This window comes from Sorex araneus, chromosome 3, assembly GCF_027595985.1.
Source record: "Sorex araneus isolate mSorAra2 chromosome 3, mSorAra2.pri, whole genome shotgun sequence".
Classification (NCBI taxonomy): domain Eukaryota; kingdom Metazoa; phylum Chordata; class Mammalia; order Eulipotyphla; family Soricidae; genus Sorex; species Sorex araneus.
In genome coordinates this window covers 100,478,661-100,496,895 of record NC_073304.1, presented here as the reverse complement: position 1 = coordinate 100,496,895, position 18,235 = coordinate 100,478,661, and the positions used below count along the sequence as shown (strand labels likewise).

At 50.5% G+C, this 18,235-nt stretch overlaps 1 protein-coding gene across 6 annotated transcripts in view; it reads right to left on the bottom strand.

Annotated features, from left to right (window-relative positions):
- The window catches only part of ADPGK (ADP dependent glucokinase), a 45,486-nt gene extending 36,105 nt beyond the window's left edge, over positions 1 to 9,381 (bottom strand). For 5 of the 6 annotated variants that reach the window (XR_008629390.1, XR_008629388.1, XR_008629389.1 and 2 more), the window contains exons 1-2: positions 9,099 to 9,381; positions 715 to 940 (exon numbers count right to left, since the gene is read on the bottom strand). Coding sequence is in view for 3 of the 6 variants with exons in the window: in XM_055133943.1 (XP_054989918.1) it covers positions 715 to 940; positions 9,099 to 9,325 (453 nt within the window). In the remaining 3 variants the exon portion in view is untranslated. Of the gene's footprint in view, positions 1 to 714; positions 941 to 8,767; positions 9,079 to 9,098 lie in introns of those variants that run through there. The other variant, XM_055133945.1, reaches the window with a different exon arrangement.
- Positions 9,382 to 18,235: the final 8,854 nt, after the last annotated feature.

Below are 18,235 nucleotides of genomic sequence, written 5' to 3'. Positions count from 1 at the left end.
TGTCCAGCTCAAATGCAAACAGTGCCAGCCTGAGAAAACTGGACCAGCAAGCAGCCTGGCGGTTAGGACCTGGGAGAGGGCAGAGACTGTTCTCTGATGTTTTGGTCTCATTCTCCTGCTCAACGGACTCGGTCGCAGTAACATGATGCAGGTTATCAACCATGGCAATGACCACACGGGTTAGGAATACCTCAGTCTTCCTCACGTGTCTGACCATCTTATACTTGGGTGAAATGGAAAATGGCTGAGTTAATGGAAGAACTCAGAACCATGGAAGAACCAGAACCCAAATTTGGGTATACACATTTCATAAGTGGTGGGTGAACTGAAGGCCAGATACAATCTTACAAAAAAGGGAAAACCGCATTCAAGTCCCAAAAATCACCTTTGTGGGCCAACTCAGAAGCTGGTGGGAAAACTTGACTGGCTGCTTCTCAGGACGATATTAAAAAAAGTAATCAGGGACCGGAGCAATAGGACAGCGGGGAGGGCGCTTGCCTTGCACACGGCAACCTGGGTTCCATTCCCAGTACCTTATATGGGTCTGGAGCCCTGCCAGGAGTGGTCGCTGAGTGTGAGGTGGACTCACACTCAGGAGTTAAGTCCACACAGCCAGAGTGGCCCCCAAACCCAAACGAAACAAACAAACAAAAAGGGAGGATGAAACGGACTCTCCCGCCCCATCTTAAGTCACTAGAGATGAAGCCAACAGACCTGGGCTCCGGGGAACTCGGACGCCGCCCGCGCGATGGTGTGGAAGGCCTCTTGATTGCTGAAGAAGCGCTCCGCAGCGGCTCCCTTCCCCATGAAGTGAAGGAAGGCCTCTTCCAGGTCGGCGCCAGATCGCAGGACGGCGTGGTCCTTCCCCTCCCCGGGACTGAGGCCCAGCGCCTGCAAGAGCTTCACCCCTGAGAGCACCACATCCACACAGGCGTTGACCCTGAGGGAGGAGGAAACAGAAGGGGTGGAGGAAAGGCAGGAGCACTCAGGTGGCTATTTCATGTGCAGGGACCGCAGGGAAGGGCTCCTGAGAACCGTCCTCAGACAGAGAAACCAATGGAGGGATCATCTGAAACCTCAATCACGGGACAGGAGACTGTTTTATCCAGATGGAAGTCTGGTGGTCACGCCACGGGACTCTGATCAACAGCATGGCAAATGGCTACAAAGAGAACCCAGCATTTCAGAACAAGGCTAGCTTGGTTACACACATCCAGCATTCCTTAGGAAATGCAGCCCGCCAGACTGCGAGCTCCATCCCCCTTTCACTGCTGAAAGTTTCCTCACTTATACAATGTCAGCGTTTAACTCAGAAGGTTGTGAAGCGGAAAGAAGTTACTCTACGCCCACTATGCTTGGTGCTGAAGCAGCAGACAGATGTTTCGGTCAAAAGACACATGACAGACACTGCCAGATGGGGGTCAGATACACTAAATACACAACGGTCCAAAATACTCCCCTGTGCAACTCTTAGAACAGGGTAGTGCTGTGTAGACCCTGCCACACCTGTCATCTGGTGACCACTGTCCCCTGGCAGCTGCTCTCTGTTCCGTAAGGACCCCATGGGCTGGGGAAGCTCCCAGGAAGTTACAGAAGTCCTTCCTCAGGGGTCTGGAACAGCATCTCCCAGGTGTGCACGAGAAGGTTCTGGGTGCTTCAGTGTCACTTGCCTAAGACTAATCCGTTGGAGGGGACAGGTGATGAGGGAACAGATGAGGCCGTCCTGCCATCCTTCCTCCGGGTCACCTTTTAAGTGCCCCTACCTGCCAGACTGTCACAGGGGCCCCGCTGGCTACGTGGCAGCTCCCCACAGTAGAGACGGTGCCTGGGCTTCTGGGTTAATTCAAGTAGTTCTGAACCCGTCCACAAAGGCCCAATGAGCAGGTGGGTGGTTTGCGAGGTGCCAGAGGCAAACACTCTACCAGGAACTGCATCTTTTCCTGAGAGATACTAGCTGCTGCTTCTCCGCTAGTGGCCCCCCCCAAAAACAACAACAACAACAACAACATTTCCTTGCTTTGTATGCGGCTGAGCCAGAAGCAGAAGTCTGGGTGTCTAAGCAGATGTCTAAGCACCTCTGGGTGTGAACCCAAAACTGAAAAATTAAAAAAATAAAATCAGTAGAGCTCTACTTAGACTTACAAATTCACTGGATCACTGGATCACTGTCATCCCGTGGCTCATCAATTTGCTCGAGTGGGCACCAGTAACATCTCTATTGTGAGACTTGTTACTGTTTTTGGCATATCAAATATGCCACGGGTAGCTTGCCAGGCTCTGCCGCTCGGGTGAGATACTCTTGACAGCTTGCCGGGCTCTCCGAGAGGGATGGAGGAATTAAACCCGGGTCGGCTGCGTGCAAGGCAAATGCCCTATCTGCTGTGCTGTCACTCCAGCCCAGACTTACAAATTAAAAAAAAAAATTTTTTAAAAGACAAAACCTAATAATCACAAATGAAAGAGAAGTTGAGTTTACAAAACTACAAAAAAGAAAAATAAAAGACCCCAAGTCCAAAACCTAAACAACAGGACTGGCATATTCTGCCACACAAGGCAAAATCCTAGTGGACTTCAAGTTAAAAAAATATATATATATTATTAGTATGAACACTTTTCATCCGCATCTAATCATGTCACAAAACAAGTCTTATAGAAGAAATATTTATTTTTGATGAAGCAAGATAGTTTTATTGAAACTTTAGAAAAATTTGAGGGGAAAGAGAAATACCTGATCAAGAGAGAACACAGACTTCTCCAGAGTAGAGACAAGCAAGAGAGATTGATACACGCTCAAGGGAGAACAAAGGCCTGAAGATCAAGTCTATAAGAAAACTTCCTAACTGAGAATGTTTTATAAGGGACCAGAGCAACAGACCAGAATAGGGCATTTGCCTTGCACGCAGCCGACCCGGGTTTGATCTCCATTATCCCATATGGTCCCTTAAGCACCGCCAGGAGTAATTCCTGAGTGCAGAGCCAGGTGTGACCAAAAACAAGAAAAAATGTGTTATAATAAAAAGATGCCTGGACATCTTTGTGTGCCTGATACCAAGTTTTTAACATGTGTTTTCTTATTGTGACTTTAACCAGAGCAAAAAACTTCTCTACACCTACCCAATTCAACAGGAGACTTGTTACTGTTTTTGGCATACTGAATACGCCACGGGGAGCTTGCCAGGCTCTGCCGTGCGGGCAGGATACTCTCAGTAGCTTGCCGGGCTCTCCGAGAGGGACAGAGGAATTGAACCCGGATCAGCCTTGTGCAAGGCAAACACCCTACCCGCTGTGCTATCGCTCCAATCCAGGTGCTTTGGTATCAGAGGAAATCAAGGGAGGCCATGAAAGAACCCAAAGACAAAAAATTATACTCAAGTGAAACATATGTAGAATTCCAATGAGAAATGCATGAAAGATTTTGTAGAGCAAACACAGATGCAAACAATGGGAAACAAAGCAAGGCACCAGATGGTGAATTCCTGAAGCACGAGGCAGCTGCACACACAGGGCAAAGGGACCCCAGACCTAGGGCTGACTTGGAGGAGGAGGGGAGGGGGCCGGGTGCCTCAGCTGGACTCTAAATGCCTAAGAGGCAAGGACAGTGGTTCCTACTGCCTGTCTCTAAAATGTTTCCGAAGGTTCTTCCCCACTGCAGCACCGAGATACTCTGAGTTAACCTAATCCCTGTAAGCTCTAGAAGTCTTGGGAGAGAAAGCCCTAAGGCAACAGTCCCAGGCCGGGCCGGGCCCTGGCTCTGGACAGGGCGGCAATATCCTGGTCCCTCTGTGCACTGCTGGCGGGGCGGCTCTTCAGGCAGCTCACACCCATCCCCACGCTCTAAGCCAGCGAAGGGGCATCACTGCTTTCGGCTGAGAAAGGGAGGCCGGGCGGTAATGTCTCAAAGGCCGGACTGGAGGACCCTAAACGCAAGGTCAGATTTATCAGACAACGAAGTCCATGCGAGTTTGCACAGGTGAAGATCCCGGGAAGGAAATCGTCTCTGGACACAGTGACACTAGCCTAGTTAGAAGGGAGAGTTTGGACTGTTTGGAGAGGAGCAAGTCAGGTTCCAAAGGTCGGAGTGAAGCCAGGGACAGGGCCAGGCAATGGAGGCAGAGACGCGAGCCCGCCACTCACCCGCAAGCCACAGGCACCACCAAGATCTGATTCCAGGCAGAGGAGGTGGCACCCATTTTAGAACAATGTGGCGGGTTCATCACTGACCCTCTTCTAGAAACTTTTCCTTTCTCTCTCGAGCCCCTTTCCCCGAATCCCTTACGTGCCGGTACTCCCCAGAATCACACCCTTGCCAGTTCCCATCCCCGCTCCTCTCCTCGGGCAGCTCCAAGCCTGCAACCTCACATGTTCCTCAAGTCTAACCCAGTGTTTTCTCAGGTGGGAGATACTTGCCCCGATGGGGTGGGAGGCACTGGGGTGGCAATGAAGCGATCCAGGCAGGTGGCAGTAGTCTCAGGTGCAGCTGGCGGGGGATGCTTTCTGTTTGTTCGGGTAAAGAATATTTGGAAAGAGGTAGGCCAAATCAGTCCGGGAACCTCCACTGCCCTCTGGCTCAGCTGCTCTTGAAACCCAACAAGGTTTATCAACAAGAATGCTTGTTCCCCCTCCTCTTAAACCCCGTGGGTTATCTTCCACCACAAACTACTTCCTTCTCTTTTTTTCTCTCCCAATGGCAACAATGTGGCATAAACATTGATAAGGTGAAGCTGCATCTCTGGCAAATAAGAGGCGAGTGATCTTGGCTAAATCAATGTTTCAAGGCCCAGTTTACTCACTGGCGAAAAGTGGATGACATCATCGGTTTCTCCACATAACGTTGCTAGAAAAGATGCCCAATACTCAAACCTGTCACTTTTGGCCCCGGAGATGGCACAGAGGGTGGGAGTGCAGCTTTGCAAGTTTGAAGTTGGAGGACAGGGTCTGATCCTCGGCACCTCATCGACCCCTGAGCACCAAGCTAGGAGTACCCCTTAGCAATACTGATGTGGGCCAAAACAAAAACAAGCTTTTACAGACCCTCTCTGCTCTCCCACCCTCAACTATCAAATCTCACCTCTGTGGTGCTAACAGCAATGTGGTTCTGAATATTTCCTCCCTTCAGACAGATCCAACAATGACCACTTAACTAGTGGCAGGGTCTCAGGACTCGTTACCTTTTCTTGTTGTCACCTGATGGTGCTCAGGGCTTACTTCTGGCTCTGTATTCAGGATCACTCCTGGCAGGCTCGGAGGGCCATCGGGGTGCTGGGGATTGACGCTGCATAGTTAGCATGCAAGCCAAGTGCCTTACCCACTGTCCTACCTCTAACCATGACTTTCTTCCTTGAGTCACATTATGCTCCGAGTGAGCACTCTCAGGAGAAGCCCAAATTCCACACGGCCAGAGCGAGATTGAGTGCTGTGCCTTCTCACATATATTCTCCGCACGCCAGTCTGCAGTTACAGCAGATGGTAATAGTGCCTGCTACCCACAAAAGTGATGCGAAGGAGTTCAAGGGGCTGGAGCCATGGTTCAACGCCCACCCTTTGTACTCCTGTCCTTTTGCATTAAGCTCCCAAATAGTATATAGAGAGCCCAGGAGCAACTCCTGGGCATACTTAAACATCTGGGCCAGAAGTTAAATGTGAAGACCGGGTGATGGAGCACTGCTCCAGTACACATGCTGGGGACACCACAGCCATAACAAGGTACTCAGAAGTCATGTGGCCCTGGGGATTGGACTTGTGCTCCTGTGACCTCCTGAACCAGACCTATGTCCCCAGGTCTGCTCATAAATTTGTCTTTCCCATGATCCGACATCTCTCTACCCTAAGGGGCTCGCTCTCCACACAGGGTAATCCCACTGACTTAGCTCTTCCTAAGCAATCCTTCCCCTTTCATTCTCTCAGCTTCAATGGATTTACTGTCCCACTCTCACATGGACAGACCCTACCCTCGCACGCCCCATGCAATCAGAGTTTAATTTCCAGGACAGTCAACCACTTAGATGCTTCATCTAACTTTCTTTTTAAAATAAACCTTCAGGGGCTGGAGCAGTAGCACAGTGGGGAGGGTGTTTGCCTTGCACGCGGCCGACCTGGGTTCGATTCCCAGCATCCCATGTGGTCCCCCGAGCACTGCCAGGAGTGATTCCTGAGTGCAGAGCCAGGAGTAACCTCTGAGCAGAGCCGGGTATGACCCCCAAAAAGCAAAAAAAAAAAAAAAAAAAATGAAATAAAATAAAATAAACCTCCAGGTCACTCCTGGTGACACCTGGCCTAGAAGTTCAGGGACTGGGCCAGTGTGGCAGGGCCGGGCAGTGCCAGGGACTGAGCTCTGGGCACACACCCTACTCCTCTGCATTCTTGTCCTGGCCTTCAGGGTTGTTTTTGGGTCATACCCAGTGGTGCTCAGTGCTTACTCTTGGCTCTGTGCTCAGGGGTCATTCCTGCCAGGCTTGGGTGACCGTGAGTGCTGGGGACGGAACCTGGGTTGGCTTTGTACAAGGTCAGTGCCCTATACCGTCACTCCAGCCCTCATGGCGGCCAATACAAGGCCTCTGCCTCGTCCTCTTGGTTCAGTGACATCCATTTAATCCAGTCTTCCTGCTTTGAGAAATCTAGTTGAGAGTTCATGTGGCACCGTTCAGCTGCGGCTGCGGCAGAAAAGCGCCATCAACCTTCAAGATGTCTCCGGCCCCAGCTACCACTTGACTGAAACTGCTAGACCCTAAGTGAGAAACGCCCAGTGGACTCCATCTGAACCTGAGAATCATAATAAAACTATCATTTTGTTTGGGGCCACACCTGGCTTGCTCAGAGGTCACTCCTGATGGAGCTGGGGGAACCATTTGGGTGCTTGGATAGAGCCCCAGTCATCAGGATTCAAAGCTCCTCCGGCCCAACAAATAATTACTTTACGCTACTGAATGCTTTACACTGACATAGCAATAGTAAGTGTATTATCGTCTTCTCGGATGAAGCTATTTAGCAATCTCATCCTGGAATGAATCAGCAATCCCTCTTTGGGTCACAAGTCAATCTTGGGTTTTTTTTTTTTTTCTTGTTTTACCAGTTAGGCCAAGCACTTTTCCTAACTCCCTATGTCCCTCCCAAATCCTTGTCCTGAAGTGCCAGCATGACAAGTGACTGGATTTGGAGACAGGGACCGTTTTAGGGGTTGACTGAGGTTAGAAGAGGCGTCCTTACAAGAGGAGGAAGAGATGAGAGGCCACCTGAGGACACCAGCGGGGGTCAGGAGGATTTACTAGGAATTAGTCTGCTGGCAGCCTGGTCTTGGACAACCAGTCTCTGGAACTGGGAGAAAATTCATTTTCATTGTTAAAACCAGACTGTGGTACTTATCATGGAAGCCCAAGCTGAATAAAACAATAAGCAATATGTTTCTTTTTTTGTTTTGTTTTTGGGCTACACCTGGCAATGCTCAGGAGTTACTTCTAGCTCTGCACTCAGGAATCACTCCTGGGTGCTTGGCGGACCATATGGACCAAAGTCAGGTGCATATAAGTAGGTGCAAGTGCCCTACCCACTGTACTATCGGTCCAGCCCCAATAAGGGATGTTTCTAACAAATTAACCCATCTGTGTCCTCAGAACCTAGCACAAATCTGACACCACCTGTGAATATTCGAGTGACTGCACATGAGGCCAAGAGGTAGACAGGACATGGTGAAAAGCTCAAAATATGTTTTCCAGGTCACACTCGGTGGTGCACAGAGTACCATACAGGAGTAGTGGGGCTCAAACCTGTGAGCAAGGCCATGGCTGTACCTGCTGTATCATCTCTCTGGCCTGGAAAGGGCCAAACCCTGAAGGAAGGGCTGGGGAGATGACTCAGTGGACTGGGCACGGGCTCGACAGGCAGGAGTCCCAAGCTCCATCCCTAGCACCTCTAAGAGTGACCCGAGAGCACTGAGATGGGAGAAGTCCCCTGACACCTCTGGGTGTGGCCCAAAGACAAAAGCAAAAAGAAACTGCAAGAAGGGAGATTAATACAAACAGTAAATTACTAATAAACGTTTTTTAAAATCCACTAACATTTGAGTGCTCTTTGAGGCAGACAACATGCTAAATGGATTACTCCCTTTCTCTTCAGGATGACTTAACTTTACCTGTCCTGGTCACAGTATATACAGACTTGAAGAGTTGGCACTTACTATGGTGCCTTTGGGGTGACAGCAAGATTCTCAGATTGAACTGAGTCAAGGAATAATTACACTCCTGGCCAAGAATACAAAAAAAGAGGCACTGGGATTGGAAAGAAGCTTAAATATGCCCTGTCACGGAGTCAGGAAAGAAAAGCCTTAAAAGGAGAAAGGCGTGTCTAATGCGGAAAAGGATGCTGGATTGATCAAGAAAAAAAGGGCAGCTGAATTGAAATCAACAGGTTACACACACACACACACACACACACACACACACACACACAGCCTGAAATTAACGGACACGCGCACACACACATATACACACGTGCGCGCGCGCGCGCCCTGAAATGAACAGACCTTCTGGATTACAAACTACCCCCCCTCCCCCAGGTCATCAGCGAGCTCGGACCGTGGGCGGGGTGGGTGGAGGGTTGTGCAAAGTGAGGTGTCACCAGACCACGGAAGGGGCCAGGGGTAAAGAGGTGAAAACAGCAACGTGGAGAGTTGTGCAAAGTGAGATGTCGCCAGGCCACAGAAGGGACCAGGTGTAGAGAGGGGAAAACAGCACCCACTTCCCCTCCGAAGTTCAGAAGAAAGAGGAAGTGGCACCTGCGTCCCCCGCCCAAGCTCAGAAGCAGGAGGTGGCGGCTGCCGCCAGCGCGCGGGTCTGCAGCGGGGCAGCGGCGGGAGGGGCGGGGGCTGGCACGCCGGGGCCGGCAGAGCGCGGGACCCGCGGGAGGCGAGGAGGCTGGCCCCGCACGGGGACGGGCGCTCCCTGCAGCAGTGACGCCCCGGACGCCAGGGACGCCGGGCAGCGGCGTGGACAGGAGCGCCGAGGCGCCTCCCAGGGACCCGTGGGCGCCCTGAGCCTAGGCGTCTGCGGCGGTGCCAGCTACCTCCCACCTCCGGGGGTCCCGAGACGCGGGCCCGCAGCACTCACCCCACGGCCACGCGGCGCCAGCGCCGGGCCGGCCGCACTATGAGCGCGTCCCAGGCGGCCGCCAGCCGGCCCTCGGGGGAGCGGGGTCCCGGCGGGGCGGGCGCGGGCTGCAGCGAGCTCCACAGCGAGCGCAGCGCCGAGCCCGGCAGCTGCGGCTCCAGCAGCAACATGCAGCCCACAGCCAGCGCCACGAAGCCCGCGCACGCCGAGCCGCGCCACAGCGCCATGGGGACCGCCGTGCGCCCGCCGCGCCGCCACCGCCGCCGCCGCCCGCGTCCGCGCCGCTTCCGGGCTGGGCGCGTGACGTCACGACGCGCGCTCGTCACGGCGGCACGGGGCGGGGCTTTGGGCGCCGAGGGGCGGGGCCTATTGCGGAGGCGGCCCCATCCCGGGCACTAGGGGGCGCATGTCGGCGGGACCTCCAGGCTCTTGGACAAAGATGCTTTTGTCCGGCCCCGGAGCTGTTGTCGCCCTTAGGAAAAGCTCCATCCTACCCCAAAATAGAAGGCCGGGAGTGTACTGGCTTTCTCTGTCAGATGACACGAACGGGTTACGGAGACGCGGGAAAACTTCATGAGGCTGCTCCATCCGTGTCCCCGGGAGCCGCTCCCGGAGTCACACTCTGCCTGCCTGTCCAGCCGGCATCCCTGACCAGCAGATCCTCTTTCGGGGGCATCTGATTGGGGGGCCGCAGTAGGCTGGGGCACCACGTGGGCAGAGAAATTCAATCCCTTTGGAGGGCGACTGAGATCCTTCAAGATTTATGTTCAGATCGAGATTGCAGTGACTGTCCTTGTGGGATTACTAGATTCAAGCCATAAAAATCCCCCAAGGCGGGTGGGGGGCGGGGGTGTCCACAGTTTTGTTTTGTTTTGCTTTTTTGGGTCACACCCGGCAACGCTCAGGGGTTACTCCTGGCTCTGCACTCAGGAATTACTCCTGGTGGTGCTTGGGGGAACCATATGGGATGCCGGGGTAGAACCCAGGTTGGCCGCGTGCAAGGCAAACGCCCTCCCCGCTGTGCTATGGCTCCAACCCCACCACGGTCCTCTATCAACAGGCTCAGAAAAAAATGTGCTCAGGACTTACTCCTGACTCTACGCTTTGGGATCACCTGGCAGTTGTAGGGGACTGTCTGATGTGCTGAGGATCAAACCCAGGTCAGCTGCATGCACTGGAAACCATGGACCGCACAAGTTTAAGCCTTGTTTTCTCCTGTTGTTCCTTGAGGATTGGGCATAAGTCCTATCTTCTTGGCTTCGACCCTTCTATGTGTGATCAAGATTGAGAGCCAGTGAGATGAGACTTGCCAGCCTGAAGGTCCTGCCTGATCTTGTTCCCGGGACAGTTTCCATTTTTCCAGTCCTGCTGGCTCCTGACCTTGGCTCTGTGTCAGATTTTCCATTTTACCCCGACCTTTGGACTTGGCAGTGAAACTTATTTCCCTTGCTTTGATCTTAGGCAGGAGGCTTAGTTCTCCCCGCAGTGCCAGATCACCAGTACAGACACCCCCATTCTGGCCATCTCTCCCTTGGTTCAGCAATCCCAGCCCATCTGACCATATCATCCCTTTTAAATAAGAGTTGTTGACATGGGAAAAGATTTGGACGACCATGAAAAAGAAGCTGAGGGACCAATGAAATCCACGTGGAGCCCAAAGCTGTTTCTAGACTTGCTTGTGCCTCTGCTTCTCAGAGGAGCATGTCAGTCCCGGAGAAACTGCCCTTCCATGGCTCCTAGTCAGCAGGTCTTTCTGTCACCTCTTGAACCAGTGTCTAACACAAAAGCAGCAAAACTCCTGACTGGTCAGAGGTCACTTCTCTCTATGGAGAATTCCAAGACCCCAGAATCTGTAGCTGCGTGTTTTTGATTATGGACCTGAAAACCACATAAGGTTGAAGCCTGAGAGGGCAAGCTAAATAGATTTTCTTTTTCTTTTTTTAATGTAGGAGTACTGCTTTTTGTTCAGCTATTGATTATGCTGATTCAATTGGGCATGAACTCCACATTACTTTTTCTTTTAATTAAAAGTTTTTAATTGGATATCTGCGAGATAAACCATTACAAAACTCTTCATAATTAAGTTTTAGTCATACAATGATCCAGTACCCATTCCTCCATCAGTGTACATTTCTACCACCAATGTCCCCTGTTTCCTCACCACCATCCCCCAACACCACCCCCCAATTCCCAGCCTCTCTCTATGGGAGACACTTTCCTTCTTGCTCTCTCTTTTTCCTTTTGTGCATTATGGTTTGCAATACAGGTGCCAAGAGGTCATGGTGTTTGTGCAGCTCATTCAGTATTTTTATTGGAAAAGTAAGGCTGGAGTAGCTTTTCAACTGGGTGGCCACTTTGGGGTGTGGATGTGACTGCCGAAGCTTCCAGAAGTAGAGGGAGGTGGGGGGAGGTAGCCCATCCCAACCCCAAAAAAGCCTGGAGATTTCAGTCACAAAACCTGCACGACTGAGTTTTCAGCAGATTATACCTTGGTGAGGACTATCTTGAGATGGTGGAGTTAGGCTGGGGATATGGCAGTGATTTTGGATTGTGAAAGCAAGTGGCTGCTGGGGGCTCTGCTTGTGTGAGCCCCAGGCCAACCCAACCCCTCTGATTTACCCTGGTATGTTCAGCCATGCGTGGATCTGATCTTAACCATGGCTTTTGATCTCTTTTGCAATTTATTTACGGGTCTCTGAAGCAAGGCCAGTGGTAGCGTTTACATGGTGGTGCTGGAGTTGATTCATGTGGGTGACTGCCAGTACTTCCATGAGTATTGGGAAGTGGGGGAGATAGCCCATCCTAACTCCAAGAAAGCCTGGAGATTTCAGTCACAAAACCCGCATACCCGAGTTTTCAGCAGATTATATCTTGGTGAGGTCTGTCCTGAGATGGTGGAGCCAGGCCAGGGGTAGAGCAGTGATTTTGTATTGTGTAAATAAGTGGCTTCGGGGGGCTCTGCTTGGGTGGTCACCAGGCCAACCCACCTGCCTCCAGCTAAATACATTTTCAAGGTACATTTGTGGGGGCGGGGGGCGGGGAACAGAGAAAGCCAAATTGTGGGAAAGGCTATGGACAAAACAATCCTACAGGAAGTATGCCACACCAGTGAGATGTGGAGAAAAAGTTTCCTGGGATCTTCAGTATCCCATGAGAGCTACTAGCTCCTTTGTACCCATTCCCCTGCTTTCTATGCTTTCTATTACTCTATGCCAGTTTGAAATTTATTAGGAAATAATTAATATATAATCAATGTATAATGATAACTGGGCTGAAGCGATAGCACAGCGGGTAAGGCATTTGCCTTGCATGCAGCCGACCCAGGTTCGATTCCTCCGCTCCTCTTGGAGAGCTTGGCAAGCTACCGAGAGTATCTCGCCCACACGGCAGAGCCTGTCAAGCTCCCCGTGGCGTATTCGATATACCAAAAACAGTAACAACAAGTCTCACAATGGAGACATTACTGGTGCCCTCTCGAGCAAATCGATGAGCAACAGGATGACAGTGACAGTGACAGTGATAATGATTACTAAAAGTTTAGCTAATATCTAGGAAACAGAGAGACAGAACCAGGGTAAGGTGTTCTGTCACCTTACCTTGCACCCAGCCAACCTGAGATCTCTTTCTGCCACTCAGTAGGGGTAATTCCTGAGCACACAGCCAGGAGTAGCTGGACGTGCTCTCCCCACCCCCTCCCCAACAATGAGTAGCATCTTTGACTCACATAGTAACTGTTTTCTTTATGAGAATTTAAAATTACTTATTTTTGGCTTTTGGGGGTACACCCAATGATGTTCAGGGTGCTCCTGAACAACAATGTTGCTCCCTGCTCTGTGCTCAGGGATGACTCCTGGTAGGCATGGGGGACCTTTTGGAGCACCAGGGAGCAAACCCTGTTCAGCAAACCCTGATGTGCAAGACAAATGCACTCACTGCTATACTATTGATCTGATCCCTTAATTTTTTTTCAGTTTTTTTTTTTAATTTAAACACAGTGACTTACAAAGTTGTTCATAAACCAGTTGTTTCACAGGTCCAACATCAATTCCACCATCATTGTGACCTTCTCTCCACCAATGTTCCCATTTCCCACTCATTCCTCAAGAGTGCCTGAGAATTTAAGGTGTTTTTAAAATTTTTTAATTTAAATTAATTTCTATAAAATAGTTCACAATAACTGATTTCATTCAATATTCCAACACCAATCCCACCACCATTATACCTTCCCACCACCATATTTCAAATTATTCCACCCCAACCGCCAAAGCCTGCCCTCAAAGCAGGACCTAAATAATTTATTTTGTATTGTTTGTTACGAATAATCTGCTAAAAATGATTCAAAAAGATTTCCTTAGATGAAAGTGTGTGAATTTAGCACTTGTATAGAGTATGAGTGGCCACAAGTTCAAGGAATTCTAAGATTTTAAATAGGGTGATACAGCTGGAATTAAATTTTTAACAGAATGGTGACTTTCGGGTCTGGAGGCATCTCTGTGTTGTGTCGCTCTCTTCCTCTTCCGAGGTTTATTTGTGAGTCTCTGGGTCATGGTTGTTAATGAGCTTATATGGCACCAGAGGCAGTTTCTGGTTGTGACTGCCAGGCTACTGGAAGCTCAGGAAATGGGGGGAGGTCGCCCATCCCTGACTTCGTGGGAGCCTGCAGGTTTCAGTCACGAGTCTCGCATACCTGGGTTTTCCAGCAGATTCACTCATGAATGAAACTCTTTTGAGCCTGTGGAGATTGGCTGTGAACATGGCAGCGATTGAGTTCTGGAGGATTTTGGCTGCTGGGGCTCTGTTGGGGAGGGGGTAACTCACCCCCACCCAGGTTATCCTGATAAGACAGCCTGGCTCGGGGTCCAGAGGCATCTCTGTTCTTTTCTGAGAGATTTATTTGTGAGTCCAACTAAAAGTGTTTTAATAGTATATTTAATTTATTTATTTTTGGCTTTTGGCACACACCTGATAGTGCTTTGGGCTTACTCCTGGTTATCTGCTCAGGGATCACCCCTGGCTGTGCTTAGCGGACTGTCTGAGGTGCGGGGGCTCAAACCAAGATTAGTTACATGCAAGGAAAATTATTTACTCCCTGGATATCTGGCCCCTTGATGAGAACTTTTAAGATCTACTCTCTCTAGTGAAATAAAAATTACTCTTTAATTCCCCCTCTTCCTCAGAATAACATCTATTCTCTAGGAGGCTGGGCAATAACTCAGAGTTCAGGGGTGCATATCTTTCATGTGTAAGGTCCTGATACTATGTTTAGCATTACCTGCCCCTACCTGCTCCCCAACACTGCCAGATGTAGTCCTGGAGGGTCCCGAGCATCACCAGTGTGGCCCCAATGCACCCCAGTACTGCATTATTGATCCCTAATATCAAACCATTCACCTTGGTTTACCAAGTATCACTGGGATTGGCCCCCAGCTCCCCTGAGCACTGTTTGAGAGGATCCTCCCCTACCAAAAATTAAAAACAAAATAGATCTACTAAGTAGCACCTTTTAAATACACATTATTTAAACTTTTGGTTTAGTCACAGGACAGGACAATAGCTAAAAAAAGTACTTACAGAAAATAATAATTTATTTTCCTTGGAAATGTTCAACTAAGTGCTGACACTTTGCTGGCTGCAACAGCAGGCATGGCCCCATCCAGTCTTGTGGGAAGCTGCCCTGGACGCTTGCAGGCTGATTATTCATCGTGAGTTCACACTGTGGGTGATGGCCAGGCCAGACTCGAGCGCCAGAGTGGACCTCAGTTCCAGCTGAGAACTTGCTCGCCAGGAGCTTCAGGGAATGAGGACTACCAGGTACAGTTGCCAACGTGGGTGAGCCTGATGGGTGACTTCGGGTCCCACACACACAATGACAGTGGCCTGGACTTTTCACTTCTCACCAGGGGCGAGTGCAGCGTTCAGCTCTCTTCACTACAGTCCCTCTTTAAATGCTTCCTGAGAGAAAGTCAGATTCGGACCCTCTATCTGCCAGCTGCTTTTCTGGAAGTGAGATTTCTGGGGGGGAGCAGAGTGAGGGGAGCATGAAACAGCAGCCCTGAGCAGGCAGCTGGGGCCCCATTGTCTAGGCCGAACAAAGAACAGGCTGTGCAGGCCTGAAACTCCCCCTGGGCTCCCCCACAACCCTCAATTGCTCCAGGCTTGGCCTTGGTGATTGGTTCTTTCTTCCCCTAGGATCTTGAAAAGAGAAAGAAAACACAAATTGGTTTCAGAAAGTTACAGAGCCAAATGGAAGCTTGAGGCATCCCACCCAAGCCTTCTAGGTGAAGGAGCAGCTTGCAGGGATACAAGCAGAGTCCAATATCCACATTAAAATAACTTTGATGCAAACGCCAGTTGGTATCACCATGTGATCTGAAGGGTTTGAAGGAGCACATTAGGAGAGAACATGGAGGGGGTCCCACCAGACTTTTTTTTCCTTTCTGGGTCACACCCAGCAATGATCAGGGGTTACTCCTGGCTCTGCACTCAGGAATTACTCCTGGCGGTGCTTGGGGGACCATATGGGATGCCGGGGATCAAACTCGGTTCGGCCAAGTGCAAGGCAAAAGGCAACCACCCTACCCGCTGTACTGTTGCTCCAGCCCCCGCCCCCGCCCAGCAGTCCTTTGGAAGTTAGGTTAGCCCTCTTGCCCTGAAGCTCCAGGCCTTTGGGGTTTCAGCCAGGCTGCACTGTGTCACTGTGATGCCAGGGGCATAGTCTGTCACCAGCTGATAGCTGGAATCAGAGCACAGTTTTGGAGGTTCCAGAAAAATCCTAAGGGACAAAGAAGAAGAAAGGAAGAATCCAAACCCTAGGAGCTCTGTCTGCTGCAGCGGCAGCCCTGGGCAGTCAGACATCCTGCACCTAAGCTGCCGCAGGAGGGCACCAGAAGAGCTAGGGATAGATTGCCACATAGGGTGAGGCAGCTGTGTGGAAGGCACAGGCACCAGGTGACTAGGGTGCCACTAGCAAAGCAGAGAGAGGAAGCGATGGTTCCTCATTGGACTTGCTACACCATTTGGGGCCAGGTGAGGGGCCTTTGGGGTTTCAGCCTTTGGGAGTAATTCCTGAGTGCAGAGCCAGGAGTAACCCCTGATCATTGCTGGGTGTGACCCAGAAAGGAAAAAAAAGTCTGGTGGGACCCCCTCCATGTTCTCTCCTAATGTGCTCCGTTATTAGCTTCCTTTCTTCTTCTTAGCTGGTGAGGGGAGCTAATAACGGAGGTGGGATGGGGGGTCGTGGGGGGGCTGGGGCTTCCCCTTTGGGATTGGCTGCCTGGCAAAGGGGAAAGGACTGAGTTGTCTAGGCTTCTTTTTGGGTTTGGGGAGCCTCATAGGGGCAGGGTGAGGCCCAGGCCTGGCCTGGGGCTCTCAGCTTCTGGAACGTCTCTGTCATACTGGCTGTGTGGTCCTTTTGTACTGGGAGCCTCTTGCTTAGAACTTCTACAGGCTGCGGCGCCCACTCTGTCATCGTCACACTGCTTATGTCACCGTTATCTGACTTGGATTCTGTAATTACTCGCGTGATGTGCTTGGAGGCAAAAGGAAATTTGGCCTTCTGATTGCTTTTCTTCCTTTGAATATTTTCAGAGGTGGTGGAACCCCTGGCGGTGCTGCCGCTAATTCTGGCTCTGTGCTCAGGAATCACTCCTGGCGGGGCTCTGGGGGTACCAGGGATGGAAGCCTGGTCAACCTCTTGCAAGGTAAATGCCCTATCCGCTATGTAATCACTCTGGTCCCTGTTTTACTTCTTGATTCAAGTCTCCTAACAGTTCTAGAACCATCAGCTTGAACTGTTTTCCAAGCTAAGGTAGAATAAATTAAAAAGAAGTTGGGGCTGGAGTGATAGCACAGTGGGTAGGGCGTTTGCCTTGCACGCAGCTGACCCAGGTTCGAATCCCAGCATCCCATATGGTCTCCTGAGCACCGCCAGGGGTGATTCCTGAGTGCATGAGCCAGGAGTGAGCCCTGTGCATCGCCGGGTGTGACCCAAAAAGCAAATTAATTAATTAATTAATTAATTAATTAATTAATTAAAAAGAAGTAGAAAATACCCCACTGATAGGCATAGCTGAGGCCCCCAGGTGCCTGGGCTTCCTCTACCTTCTACTTTGCCCTTTCCACAGTAAAAGCACAAATGTCTTTTGCTACATGTGGTCCCAGGCACAGTGCAAGAAGCATAGAGTATCTTTAACCCAAGGTGTGCAACAATTTCTACTTAAATGGAAAGAATGTAGGATCTGATACATAGTTTTATTTACATTACTGGTGCCCGCTAGAACAAATCCATGAACAAAGGGAAGACAGTGCAGTGCTACAGTGCAATTCTTTCTTGCACCATACCTAGCCTTGCTCAAAGACTACACCTGGCTCTGTGCTCAGGGGTCACTCCTGGCAGTGCTCAGGCCCTGCCTGGTGCCAGAGTCTAACCACGGCCCTGCTGGGCCTGTAAGGCAAGTGCCTTCACCTCTGAGCTCTCTCTCCAACCCATTGTTACATTTCTTTTTCTTTTTGGTTGCACACCTTGCTATGCTGGGCCTCACTCCTGGCTCTGTGATTGTTCCGAGACCATATGCAGTTCCAGGGACCAAATAAAAGTTAGCTCCCTGCAGGCAAGGCAAGCACCTTAACTCCTGTTATATCTTTCTGGCCCAGGATACCTGGTTTTAAATACTGACTTCTGTCATCTGCTACATAATTCCTTTTCTAATGAGTGGTTGTGGGAGTAAAGGTATCTGAAAGAGAAGTGCACTGGGTCTGCTACATGTTGACCCAAAATTCTGTCATTGCTATGGTCCCTCAGAACTCTATGTGATTTTCCTCCTGGCCCTGATCCGTTTCTCATACTACAAGGAAAATAGGCATCTCTGCCTAGATCATAGTGCAGTGACTTTTTGCTTAGGTGTTTTTGTGGTGGGGGGGATGGGGTATACCAGGCTGTACTCAGGGCTTACTCCTGGCTCTGCACTCAGGGATCACCCCAGAATGGGCTCACAGGACCGTAGGGGATATCGGGGATCAAACCCTGGATGACTGCATGCAAGGCAAGCTCCTTACCACTCTGGCCCCTGCAGTGGCCTGTTCTATCTTTTTGGCAGCTTAGCATCTAGATAATATCCCACTGAGTGGAAATGTTAGAT